The sequence below is a fragment of the Myotis davidii genome, unplaced genomic scaffold (genome assembly GCF_000327345.1).
Source record: "Myotis davidii unplaced genomic scaffold, ASM32734v1 scaffold209, whole genome shotgun sequence".
Lineage (NCBI taxonomy): Eukaryota > Metazoa > Chordata > Mammalia > Chiroptera > Vespertilionidae > Myotis > Myotis davidii.
The window spans coordinates 3,097,235-3,111,341 of record NW_006300047.1 but is presented as its reverse complement, the minus strand read 5'-3'; the positions used below and the strand labels follow the sequence as shown (position 1 = coordinate 3,111,341).

The window sequence follows — 14,107 nt, the reverse complement described above, 5'->3', positions numbered from 1 at the left end:
CATCAGGTGTGGCTGCACCTGACGCTCTTCTGAAGCCAGTTGCTTCCCCCCCACACACAGTGGGGGTAGAGAGAGCTATTTCTTCACTAGATGCTCTTCCAAAGAAGACATTTTAATCCAGTTGAAATGTAACTTTTAAAGACTGGCAGGAGAACCCCTAACTCTAGAGTCCTGGGCTCCACTGAACAAGTGATGGGTCCAACTCTGATCTCTGCCTTCAGCCATCCAGCAACCAAACGTCCATCCAACGGGGGTGATTAAATCACAGACGCTTAAGTAACTTCTACAACAGAACACAAAACAGCAACTGAGAGGAATATGTTGAATTCTATGTATCTTCATAGATCAATCTTGAAACCATAAGGTTGAGGTAAAGAAAATTCTAACACTTTAGATACCATTTGGTACCTAAGAAAGAACTAAATTGGGTCTAAAGTTGCACATATTTCAACGACAAACGTACATGGATTTGAATGACATGATGTTTATTGTAGTGTTTCCCCTCCCGTGGAGAGGAAGGGAGAGAAGCAGGACTGGACAGAGGTATGATCAAGATTTCTACCTTATCAGCAATGTCTTATTTCTTTTAAAACTGTGAAACACATATAACGTGTTAACCTTTGTTCTCTGTGGTAAGTACTAGGGTGGGCATTTTATTGGACCCCATACTTTCCCATAGTATTCTTTCTGAGAGAGAGAAAAAGAGAGAGAGTGTGAGTTAGAGTTCCTGTTATCTGAGTTTGTCTTCAGACAAATCTTTCCTGTCCTCATCAGATTGTACATTCTCTGAGGGGCAAGGTTACACCAGACCTAGCACAGGGTCCATTTGGTGGGAGGGGTGATTTCTGGAGGATGGAAAGATACAGTCCCCTTAATCCTTTTCTTAACAACCGCCTTCATTGGGCTTTCTCAAGCCCTCAGTGCTCGCCTTGCCTTGGAAAAGGCCACTCTCCCGGGCATGCTCAGGAGCACTGTGATGATGAGGAAATGTGATCAGGGCCTTGCTTGTGCCGGATTCCAACCCCACACACTCAGTGAGCACCACCGCGCTCCATAAATGGAGAAAAGTTTCATTAAACACCAGGCAGCAGATGATAACCTACCACACCTGACATGTTCCTCCTCTGGGGCTGAAACATCAGCTCCAAAATTGCCTCCCTCAAAAGCCCGACTCCTGGAAATAGCATAGCAGCCTTCACAGCAGGGTTGTTTTAGGAATGGAATTCAGGGTGGTCACTGGAAGGAGATCTGAATGCCTTGCCAATGATCCTTCTCAAATTCCTTTTCCTGTATATATTATATTTCAATTGCCCTAAAATTGAGTTGTGTTACCATCGAAATTATACATTTCTCAATATCCCAGCTGCAGGGCACTTCTTGTAATGAAGAGTGAGGATCATCAGCCCAGCGCTTGTCTCTGGGCTGGCAGCAGTCCTGCCTCTGTGAGAGGCGCCCGTGTGTCCTACAGATTGCCCCCAGTTCCCTCCTGCTCTTTGAACAATTATTTAAAATGCTGGAAGTGGCAATGTAGAAACAAGATCATTAAAGAGAGGGGTGGAGGGGAAAAGGGAAAATTTCAAAGGGTCATGATTTCCTAATTCAAGAGTTGTTCAGGATTATGTCTATTTTATGCACCGATTACACACACACACACACACACACACGTACATATATGCACACGTGCAAACATACACACACCTCCAGCCCCAGCCCAGAGATAATCCCTGAACTGGAGCAGATTCAAAGTCCTAAAACCTTCCAGAACCATTTTAGAGAGAGGCGTCACTCTGCTAATAATCAACCAAACTAGTCTGCTGACCCTCATTTCTGGTGACCAGGAAACCTTCACTGCTCACTCTGACAGTCACTTAGTCATTACTAGGTGCTGGGCGCTGTGCTAAGCAACACTTTTCATGCATCGCCTCATTTCACCCTCACAAAACACCTAGCACGTTGGTTCTTGATGCATGACCCCCAGACCAGCAGCACCCGCATCGCCCAGGCACTTGTCAGAATTACAAAGTCTAAGGATCCACCCAGAGCTTCTCAATGAGCTCAGAGCATGGGGCCCAACAAGCTGATTTAACCAGCTCTCCTAGTGGTTCTCATGCATGATGAAGTTCAGAATCGCTGCCTAGAAAGTCAGTGCTGTTATCATCGCTCCTCAACAAACTGAGGCCCAGAAGAGTAAAATGATCGTTCAAGTCATATAGAAAGTGGTTGGCACAAGATTTAGAACCCTGACAAATCTGACTCGAGTCCAGTCCCTTAATCACAGTGCCACGCGGCTCCTTATCTGAGGGTCGAACATGGATTAAATCAGCAAACAGCAGGCAAAAGCATGCAAGACGGGTGTACGAGTGTGATCCTTCTACATCTTAACAGCTGAGTCATATGATGGGCCACAAAGAACAATGATGCTTCTTCCAAACATACTTTAACTTACATGTCCACCAAAATGGGAGTCGTTATATAAATTACGATACATCCATGTGATGGAATATAATGCAGTTTTGAAACCGTGTTTGCCAAGATTTCCAATGCCCTATAGAAATATGTAGGACACAAGAAGGGGAGAAATTCAGCTATACACTCAGCCAAGGACTAGGAGCACCACTGTGGGCAGTTTTCCAAATGTTAGCATGTTGGTGAGGATGTGGGAAGTGAAGTGATTTCATTAACGGCTGGTGTGAATATAAATTGATATAGCTACTTTGTAGGACAATCTGGCAGTAGATACTTAAATTTTAAAATGCACATGCTCTGTGACCCCCAAGTTCTGCTTCTCGGAATCCACCCTAGAGAAATACTTGCACATGTGCATAAAGAGACACGTACGGTGATTAGCACTGCAGTTTAGTTTCTAATGAAAAGAAACCTAAAAGAACCCAAATTTCTATCATTATGAAGGCTGGATAAATAAATCATGGTATATTCCTATTGAAGAATGCAATGAGTAAGTTACAAAGAATGTAGGTTTTCATATGTGTATGTTTATAAATGTATAACTACGTACACACATATCTATATATTCATATATATGTATATACACACATATATCTACACATATGCACATACATATTTGCAATATATCTATAGATAGAGAATTGATGGATGGATGGATAGATAGATCTCAAAAGTAAGTTTTCATGGGATATTGTTAAGTAAAAAAATTAAGTTTCAAGAAACAATATACGAAGTTACTTAAAAGCAAAAGGAGAGGAGAAGAGAGGAAGAGGGGAGAGAAGCACAGAATCAAACAAAATAATCCCATTCGCACATACACACGCTCCTGATTTTCAGTGCACATTTTCAGCAATGAGTACGTATTGCTCCTAGTATTTAAACAAACAAACAACAGCAACAAAAACACAACTCTGATCCCAAGCTGAGAGAGACAAAGCAAAGCGCCGCCTCTTACTGGTGCAGGGTGTGCGGCGGGGCGTCCGGTTTCTCCGTCTGCCCGTAGCAGCTGGCCTTGGCCTCTGGGATGTAGGAAAAACTGTCCAACATGGAAGACGCGGCAGTGGTCAGGATGCCCAGGCCATCCCTTACTCTCGCCTGCAGGCTGTAGTCCCAGTCATCATAGGAGACTGAAATGAGTCCCGATGGAAACTCTTTGGGGATGAGTTCTGTGTTCCCAGAGACCAAGCTGGGGACAATCCAGAAGAAATCATACCCGGTGAGGCCCAGGGAGCGGGCCTCGCTCAGAATGAGGACAGCCTCATCTTTGGAGCAGTAGAGCAAGATGACAGAAGAGTGGATCTTCTTTAGCTGGACTTGCGTCTTGGCATCGTCAAAGGAGGTGTCCAGGGTGATCACGTTCTGCATGTCCCAGCCCACGAAGCTGTTGTCCACTGTGGTCTTGATGAAGCTGATGAAGTCCCTGTAGCCGGGGTAGATGGTGGTCACCAGGGAGAAGACATGCCAGTCGTAATCCTGCATGATCTTCATCATGACCACGGCTTGTTGCTGGATGGACGCTCCAAACTGGAAGAAGGTAGACGTCGGATCCTGCCAACAGGTAAAAAAAAGAAAAGCAAGATGAGGCAGAAGGCAGTTTATACAGCACCATCTGTCTTTATAGGCTAACAGAAGCTCCTTCCTAGAAGTGAGGGGAAATAAATCACATATCTATTCATTCGCAAACGTTCCTGAGCACCTACTGTACACCCCACCCTGGAAGAGATACTGAACATACAAAGAGGAGAGAAGTCCTGGACTTGGAGCCCACGCCCTGATACACTGAGGAACATCTGTTACTTCTGTCATCTCATCATCTATTCTCCTCATTTTCCTCTAGTTCATCCCATCCACCTCGCCCCTTTGAGTCCATATGTTTCCAACAGAATGAACTCTCTCTGGCCCCCAGGCTCATGGCTGGGAAATGAAGCCGTCAGAGACAAAACAACATCAGTAAATAGAGACAGATTCCTGATGACACTTAGACCACCTGGAGCCTGCCGTGCCCGTAGCCATTGACTCTGGACCTGTTGGTTTATAAGCCAACAAGTTCCCATGTTCACCTGAGCCAACTGTAGTAGAATTTCTGTCCCTTGAAATCTAGACTCCTGTGTAATATAGAGGATAATAAATGCTGGTGGCCATCTATCTGCTCAATCAACAAATATTTGGTGAGCACCTAACTGTGCAGCAACAGCTTGGAGAAATGATGCATACGGCAGGCACAGACATCGCCTCTGTCTTCATAGATCTGCTGGGAATTTGAGAAAGAGCAACTTCCATAAACTGGGGGCTGAGAGGAGCACGAGAGAATGTTGAAGGAGAATCCAGGTGTGGAAAAGGGGAAACGGGTGGATATTAGAGTCAGAAGAGCCCCGAGAATACATCTTGACTATGCCAGGAACTACAGATAAATGCATTACGGTTTGTGAAACAGAGGGGATGAGATGATGTTGAAGAGCTTGGCAAGAACCCCATCACATATGGCCTCAGGGGTTATGTTCAGAGGCTTACACCTTATTCGGAGCACAAGGTGGAGCTGCTGGGTGCTCTTATACTGGGAAGTTGGGTGGTGACTTGTGTTGGGTTGAGGGGCTTCTAATAGCCCAACCCCCCCCCCCCCAAGTCTATGGTCTAATCCAGCCGTGGGCAAACTACAGCCCGGGCCGGGCACCCGGCCCATTTGAAATGAATAAAACTAAAAAAAAAAAAAAAAAGACCGTACCCTTTTATGTAATGATGTTTACTTTGAATTTATATTAGTTCACACAAACACTCCATCCATGCTTTTGTTCCGGCCCTCCGGTCCAGTTTAAGAACCCATTGTGGTCCTCGAGTCAAAAAGTTTGCCCACCCCTGGTCTAATCACAAGAACAAGTTTCCATTTGGAAGAGGCAGCTGATACATACAGCTGTACAATTTACAAATGACCTTCACACCCCTTAACTCACCAAAGCTGCATGAGGACCCTCAGAGTGTGGTATATTGTTAGCAGGGGAAACAGGCCCAAACTGGTCGCAGCCAGTAGTATCCAAACTCAGGCTCAGATTCCACGTCCAGCACCCTTTGCAACACAAACCACAGCCTTCTTGGGGTCACTGAAGATCAGCTTCACCCACGGTGCAAAAATGCCAATGAAGCCAGGTCTGTCTCTGTGTTGTAACAAATCGGGATTTGACCAACGCTAAGATGTATTTCTTCCCGGGAACTAAGAAAATTCTCGAAGAGTCCTTGTTGTACCACAGCCATGCATGTTTTTATTCTGCATGCTGTGTCTACCACGTGTATTCCCACAAACTTGGAAGTACGAATATGGGAATGGGAACTCCATTGTGTGTGTGTGTGTCTCTGTGTGTGTGTGTGTGTGTGTGTGTGTGTGTGTGTGTGTGTGTGTGTGTGTTAAGAGTGAACAACTCCATTCATATCTTTCAGAACAATACTTTGTAGCTGTGTGTCTTAATTCTGAACAAGTCTGAATAATTTTTGCTGTGGGCTCTCACTGAACAGGAAGTTTTATCTGAATGGGCCAAAAGCTATAGTTCTTCGAAATACTCCCCTTTTCCAAAATGCAGGGGTTAGGGGGATAATTTGAGTGCAGTGTGGCTTGAAGAAAGAGAGGAAGAAAAAAAAACAGGAATAAATGCCTTCTGCGCCCCTTCCGATATTACAGTTCTATGAATTTTACCTAATTAAGTCAATTAAAATGGGAAACAGGTTTAAAGACTTTGGGTCGTTATTCAAGTGTTCCATATCCATCATTGAGGAATTCCAGTAGCTTTTGGAGAATTCCAATATTCTTGGATGGATTAATCATTTCAAATCGTCCTCAACAGGACTGTGGACTACTCAAGGGCAGAGATTCTGCTGTCCTCATCTCTCTGTCCCCAGCACCTGGCAGAAGGCTTGGCACATGACACATCAGGTAATGGAGGGTGAGGAAATGCGTGAGTGGGTGAATGTGCGAAAGAGGTCTAAGGAGAATGTCCTTGGGTTAAACACAAAGTGAAAGGGAAGAATTCAGCGTCTGAGGTTGTGCTTTGTGTGGCTCTTGAATGTCATGTCCAAAAACTAAAACCTTTCAACATCGTCACCCTACTACCATGAGGAACCCCTTCTCCATTAAACACCCGAAATACATTTAGGGTGTCCTGTATTTATAATGAGATATAGGAGCCCTATAAGCCCCACCAGGTATCCATAGAACCTCAATTAAATACCAAAGAAGGCAACAATATACAGAACGCACCCACAGCAGAAAGCACAGAAGTGAAGTCAGAAGGCAGTTATAGTCATCAGCCTTATGTGCTGTCACATAAGGGGAATGGGACTTCTTGGAATGGGACTGAAAAGTTCCAAACTTAATTACAAAAGAAATGTAATAAGGAGCAAAGATGCCTCTGAGGAAGCCAGTACAGTATGACCGCAAAAGGCAATGGGACCAGCATCTCCTTGCACTGAGCACACAAGGAACTAAGGAAGTTCTCAGGAGGACATATGCTAAGGGCACAGCTAGAACCTAATTTAAAAAAAGGTCTCTGGCCCTAACCGGTTTGGCTCAGTGGATAGAGCGTCGGCCTGCGGACTGAAGGGTCCCAGGTTCGATTCCGGTCAAGGACATGTACCTTGGTTGCGGGCACATCCCCAGTAGGGGGTGTGCAGGAGGCAGCTGATCTATGTTTCTCTCTCACTGATGTCTCTAACTCTCTATCCCTCTTGCTTCCTCTCTGTAAAAAATCAATAAAATATATATATTTTTAAAAAGTCTCTGAGACAACCCACATACACAAACTTCCTTGGAATAGTTGCTATTGGTGGAGGTGAAGGTCAAACATGTTACATGTAGGAGTTGAGGGTATGTGGGATGCTCCAACGCCCTCACTCCATGTACTATGAGCTAGACATGACCAGTGTACCCATGAGCAGCTTTGTGCACAAGGCAGAATTGTATGCAAATGCAGTTTTATCTGGTTCTCCACATAGAGAGGAGGGCACGGCTGCATTGGGAACTTTATGAAGGAGAAAGATAATGATAAGGATAGCAGTTCATTGGCCAAGAGCTTGGCACAGGCCATCTGGGGAAGAGTATGTGCAAAGTCATTGCCTTGTGCCATCCCCACCCTCCTGTCTTGCCATACTTTAATCCAAGTTCAATCTCTCCTGTTACTCTCTTGTGATCCTCACTAAGATCCTCTCCCTGGAGGAATAGCAGTGTAACTTCTGGGGGTCAGACTACCCAGGTACCAATGCTAATTGTGTGTCCTTGGAAAAACTCACTTAACCTTTCCAAGCCTCAGTTTGCACATCTGTACAATGGGTATGGCAATGGTAATATTTACACCAGCTAACATGACAGACGTGCTTACTATATATGACAGTCATGTGTCTAAGACTTTTTTTGGTGAGATTATCCTTTAATCCTACCCCCCCAACTTCCTAAACTGGTATTATCCCCATTTTAGAAATGAAGAAACAGATTAAGGGTAGAGTGACTTTTCCATGGTTACACAGGCAGTGAATCAGGTTTATCTGCCTTCAAGATTCCAATCTTTTCACCCCTGCACCATGCTGTTGGCAATGATAGCATTTTCTCATTGAGTTGTATAGAAACTTCCAGTACAGTGCCCACCACCTATCAAATGACCAACAAAGGTACTAGTAAGTCACTGTTATTTCCCCATAGCCAGGAATCTCAGTGTCTCACATCAGGGGCTCATGCTACCCCCTCCACTAAGGCAGTAATTCACACTCTGAACCTGAGAATCTCAATAACTCACCCTATTCATTGCTGCCTGATGCTTTAACCAATCTCCTTCTCTACTCTATAGCCAGTCACCTATGGCCTCCCTAGACCTATCACATTAAATTTAGACTCTCTAGCCTACCCCTGCATGCTCACCAATCAAACCTTGTAGTTGAAATAGCATGGGCTCTGGCCTATCAAACCTCAGTTCAAGTCCGCATGGGGTTGCTGTGAGGATGGGATGAGCTGGTAGAAGTAACGGGCTCTTCTATCTATGAGGACCCCAACAGCTTGGGGTTCCTCTCCATGTGCTCTGCCCTCTAGACCACATAGACACCCCAGAAACCTAAGGGGATCCTTATCCTATTTCAGAAACTGGTATCTCCAGATCCACTGGCATGCTGCTCTTGCATTCCCCCTGCAAACCAGCCCACTCTCCCTGAGCACAGGAAGCTGTGTGAAGAAGAGAAGGAACTGTCTTTCCTCACAGTGATGAATAATGCTTTGGAGAGAAACCATCACTTGTGTCCTTCATGGACCTCATGCAGTTACCTTATACCACTTTCATTTCCTCTGACATCTGCAACAAACTGCAAAACCCACTGTGGACAAAGGCATTGTAATCCCCTCAGAGGGATGGACTCAAGAGTTATTTGCAACACATAATTGCACAGCGAGGCACTGAAGAGCCTCACGTTTAGCGCTGGATTTTTCTAAGGTGGTTTTATGGACTGGCAGGAGGTGATGGGGGAATCTGGCCACATTCCCAGGGCCTGGCAGCTGATATGCCAAATGGCCCTTTCTTTGGGGGCCCTGACCATTCTTCCTGCTCCCTGCATGGATAGCAGAGGCTGTCCCTCCTGCACTTAACCTCCTGCCACCACTTGGCCTGTCCTTTTCGGATTCTGTAGCGCAGCCTCTGACCACCTCTGGCACCAGCCTCCTCGGCAGCGTGAAGCCGGGGGAGAGGAACAGATTTCAGACACCCACTTTGGTTCTGAAGCAAAAGCAGTTTTCCCCATGCTCGCTGCTCTGCAGAACACAGAACAAACTGTTTTAAACACAAAGCGAGGGAGGCAGGGAGGTGTGGGATTCTGGGTGTCTGCTCTCAACTCTGTGCTTCAGACCCACATAAGGTCTCACTCTAATGTTCTAGAATGTTCCAGGGCCTGACTGGGTGCTCAGGGTCAGATCTGACTCCATGGGTATCAAAATCTGATATTTAATAGAGTCTATTTCCAATTTTCATTTCACTTACTCATTCCACAAAGGCTATAAAGGGCACCCACACCCATTATCTCTTTTTTCTTTTAATATATTTTATTGATTTTTTTACAGAGAGGACGGGAGAAGGATAGTCAGAAACATCAATTTGAGAGGAACATCGATCAGCCACCTCCTGCACACACACACACACACACACACCCCACACTGGGGATGTGCCCGCAACCATGGTACATTGCCCTTGACCGGAATCAAACCCAGGACCCTTCAGTCTGCAGGCCAATGCTCTATCCACTGAGCCAAACCAGCCAGGGCCCATTATCTCTTTCTGATTCTAAGCCCCCAAGAGATGAGGTATTGCAAGTGGTTATAACAATCATGGATGGCTTTTATCATGAGGACACAGGAGGAGAGGTGAAGAGATTTTCCTAAATCTACGTAGCTCCAAGCTGACAACATCTGTTATTGCAAAATGCCATGCAATGTTTCCTTACACCCAATAGTAGCTCTCATTCCTGGCTGCACAGAGAATCACTTGGAAAGTTATTTAAAAGCACCAACACTTGTGCCCCACACCAGTCCAACTGAAATGAATTTCTGTGACCTGAGTATATGAACTCCAACACTGATTTATTTGTTTTTCTCTGTCTCATCCCAATGGCAGGATGTTATTCAAGTCAGTGTCTTCAAAGCCTGGCACAATGTCTGACACACAGTAAGGGCCCAGTAAATATTGGGTGAGGAAATAAATGAGCAGAAGCCTCCTTCCCAGGAAGTATAAGAGAAACAGGGTCAACCCTGCCCCCATTTCTATAACTTATTTTCCTTCTGCCTGCCAGGGTGGGTACCAACAAAAAGGATAATGATGCGGGTGACCCAGCAGAGATCAAGGGAAACTCCTTGGGAATTTTCTTTCTCCCGTCAGAGGATTGCCTTGGTGAGCCATGATTTACTGTCTGCCACTCTTGTTGTGTATCACCTGAGCTTTTAAACATTTTCATTTCAGTTTCCATGGATGAGATAAAAAAGTAAAGGTATCAAACTTGATAAGCTTGAGGATTCAGATGAATAGCATTCTCACATCCATATAAGCTACATCTCTCCTACGGGAGGATTTCTATCCCATCATCACCCATCCTCCTCACCCTCCTCCTCCACCACCATCATCATAATCATCCCCCCACATCACCATCATCATCATCACCACCACCACCGCCATCATCGTCATCCCCCACCATCATCATCATCATCAGTCACCATATCCATCCATCTTCATCATCATTATCCACCACCACTACCATTATAATCATTCCCCACCATCATCATCATCATCATCATCACTCACCATCATCATCCTTCTCCTACTCATCATCACCATCACCATCACCATGGTTACAATCACAACTAATAGTAATTGGACATATCCAATATGGAGTGAGAATGTAGCTTGCCCAAACTCACCTAGCTTGAACTTGGCAGGGCCAGGATTCAAGACCAGGCAATCTGAATGCTTAGTTACTGGAAAGGTGATTTCAGGTATGCGGAACAGGAAACAAGTGTGTGTGTGTGTGTGTGTGTGTGTGTGTGTGTGTGTGTGTTGAATAACCACCACCCAATAAAAGAAAAAGAAAGCCTCCAGAAATGAGAATAAATGTCAAAGATCTCCAATCAACTGGCAATCAGGTTACGTAGGAGACTGAGGCTGAGGGGAGAAATCATCCTCAGGTCCCATTTCCCATCATCCACAAACACAATATCTCATCCCAAGCAATCTCTGCTCATTGGACCATTTCATGACTCATGTGTTAGCCTTCATTGTTTTCCTATCAGGAAAGAGGAAGGGGTCTCTTCCCACGTTTACTACTGCAGTTAACCACCACTCAAGCTCAGATTACTTCTTCATCACCCCCCAGGTTTATTTCTTTTTCCTTTCCCTATTATACCTGCTTACGTTCAGACTGTCAGCAGTACTCTCTCAGACTATGGAGTCCCTACCCCAGTCTCACCCACATGCCACACCGCTAACAGAGCTCTTTTTAATGTTCACATTGGAGCACTGTGTCCCCCTGCTTAGTTTTTCTCAGCAGCTCCTCCAACGTTCAGGATAAAGTAGAAACACACACCAACCCCATGACTGTTCAAGTGTTTGGGGCTCAGCATCTGTCTCAGGACTGAGAGAGGTCAGGTACTCCATAAACATGTTACAAATTGAATTACTGAGAGAGCTAATGAAGCCATGTAATGATGCTTGGAAGGAAAACCAAAGGAAGCCTTCATATTTTCCCCTGTCCATCATTCCCCAAAACACATCAGCTCCATCACCCACAAGCACAGAATTCCACTTCAATCAATCTGCACTCACTGGACCTTTTTATGATTTATGTTCTATTCCCCAGTTTGCTTCTCTTGTGAATAAATCCGCCAGCATTCTTCTAGAATAGACTAACCCTCTTGGCTCTGCTTTCTCCTCCTCTCTCTTCAAATGAGAAGTTTAATCTTAAATTCCTGGTGACTGTTGGGTTCCCAGCGAGGGTAGCTATCCAAGGTGGCCGGAGTGATCTGATTCAGAAACCAGGAGAGCACCACCAGTCTTCACTCGGAGTCTGTTCACTGGTCTCTTGGAACACAGTGGAGGGGATGGGTGTTAAGTAAGGTAATTTCTAAGAAGAGCTCTACAATTTGGGGACCAAGGAAGGGAGCCTTTATCCACCTCCGAGCCTGGGCTTCCAACACAGCACCGACTGGCCACATATGACTATTTAAATACAAATTTAAATATTTGGTTTCCCAATCACACTAGCCACATTTCAAGAGTTCAATAGTCTTTACACTTTAAAGCCGATGCTCTCCTACCCTTGCCAGCCTCATCCCTAAAGATGCCAATTCAGTTGGTCTGGGACAGGGTCCAGGACTTTTTTCATTCCCTCAGTGAGTGTAATGCGCAGCCAGGGTTGAAAACACTAATCTGAGCCTTCAGTGTCCAGCCCGGTAGCTGTGCCTCAGCTCACTTGGGGAATTTTTTATGCTTCCAGATTTCTCAGCTCCACGCCATCCCCCACTGCATTGGAATCTCCATTAAGGAGCCCTAGATAATATGTACTAATATTTTCCCCAGAATATGCTGATGGACAGCAAGACATGGTACAGCCAGTCCAGCTTCCCTATTTTCTAGGTGAGGAAACTGAGGCCCCAGAAGCTTGGACGACTTGTTTCAAATCAGTGGTACCATGTGAACAGACACAGGGCCTCGCGCCTTTTAATTTGGTGCTCTCTTTGCTGTGTCATGGAGCCATCAGGTACGAAATGTTTTCTACAAAGAACGGGCTTTGTAGGAGGGACACGGGCTTTGCTGACAGCCCGCCTGAGATCTGCTTCTTAGCATAAGTGAGTTATTTAAGTTATACCTCTGTTTCCCCACCCGAAAAATTGGAATAATAGTAACAGTCACAGCCTTAATGGGTCAGTGTGCATATTTTCAGAGGTAACGCACATAAAGCACTTGGCGCATAGGAGGTGCTTGTTCAGGTTGAGTTGATGTTAATAGGGGTGATGATGGTAGCCTTGACCATTAAACCCCCAAGTACCACATCCATCATGGACTTCTTAGTGTCTCGCTTCCTACTTATTTCTACCCTTCTGAATCGCCAGCACCTTTGTCGTTACCTCCCATCTGCATTAGCCTTTTATTATATAGGATATTATATATATTTCAGAGAGGAAGGGAGAAGGAGGAAGAGATAGAAACATCAATGAAAGAAACATCAACACATTGGGGATCGAGCCTACAACCTGGGCATGTGCCTTGACTAGGAATTGAACTGCAACCTCTTGGTCAACCACTGAGCCACCTGGCCAGGCTACTGATTGCCTTTCATTCATTCAATGAATTTAACAAACTCTGGTTATGTGCCAGGCATTGTTCAGGGGAAGTGAATCTAGAGAAGAAGGTTACCAAAGCAAAGGTCCCTGCTTTTATGAAGGTTCCATTCTTAGGGGAATAGATAGACAAGGAAGAAGGAAATCAATACATAGACTAGTTTCTAGGAAAGCAGATGAGCAATGGTTCAGGAGTGGCGTGGAAAGCCCAGGAGCTCTGCTTTAGATCACCCGGTCGGCCCCATTGGCACTCACCAAAGGGGTGCCAAGGAAAAGCCAGCCAGAAAAAGCTGAGGGCAGGGGTGCAGGTAAGGAGAGCCATCCAAGCAGAAAGAACAGCGTGTGCAAAGGTAGGAAAGGGTTTAGCCAGTTCAGGGAACAGACAGAAGGTCAAACAGCTGTCATTTAAAGGAAAGTGGTGGGAGATGAGTTAGGATAGTAAATAGAGGCTGTATCACATAGCATCTGTCCAGTAGATCTGGAAGGGCATCTGGATTTAATTCCTAGGCCAATTTCATTCCAAACAACACCTCTGTTAAATGCACCATTAGTGTCTCCCAGCAGGGGAGCTGGGAGGGGCGTGGAACGGAGCATGTTGGGGTTTCATGTGAGCCAGCCCTGTTCTTCCCTTTGGAATTCTGATCTGTGCCCAGGGGGCAGCCTACATTGAAGATACCGTAAAGCATGTAACTGTCAGCTGTACCCGTTAGTCGATTGGTACCCTAACCTCTAATGAAAAGGCTGGAACTCCCATGTCTACCTGGGCATTCCAGACTTTTTCTCAGTTCATCATGCAGAGCTAAG

At 45.3% G+C, this 14,107-nt stretch overlaps 1 protein-coding gene across 1 annotated transcript in view; it reads right to left on the bottom strand.

The window, feature by feature from the left end:
• GRIN2A (glutamate ionotropic receptor NMDA type subunit 2A) overlaps positions 1-14,107 on the bottom strand; it is a 381,557-nt gene that overhangs the window by 165,088 nt on the left and 202,362 nt on the right. Inside the window, exon 4 of the mRNA XM_006776302.2 lies at positions 3,422-4,014. Coding sequence (XP_006776365.1) covers positions 3,422-4,014 — 593 coding nt within the window. The remainder of the gene's footprint in view (positions 1-3,421; positions 4,015-14,107) is intronic.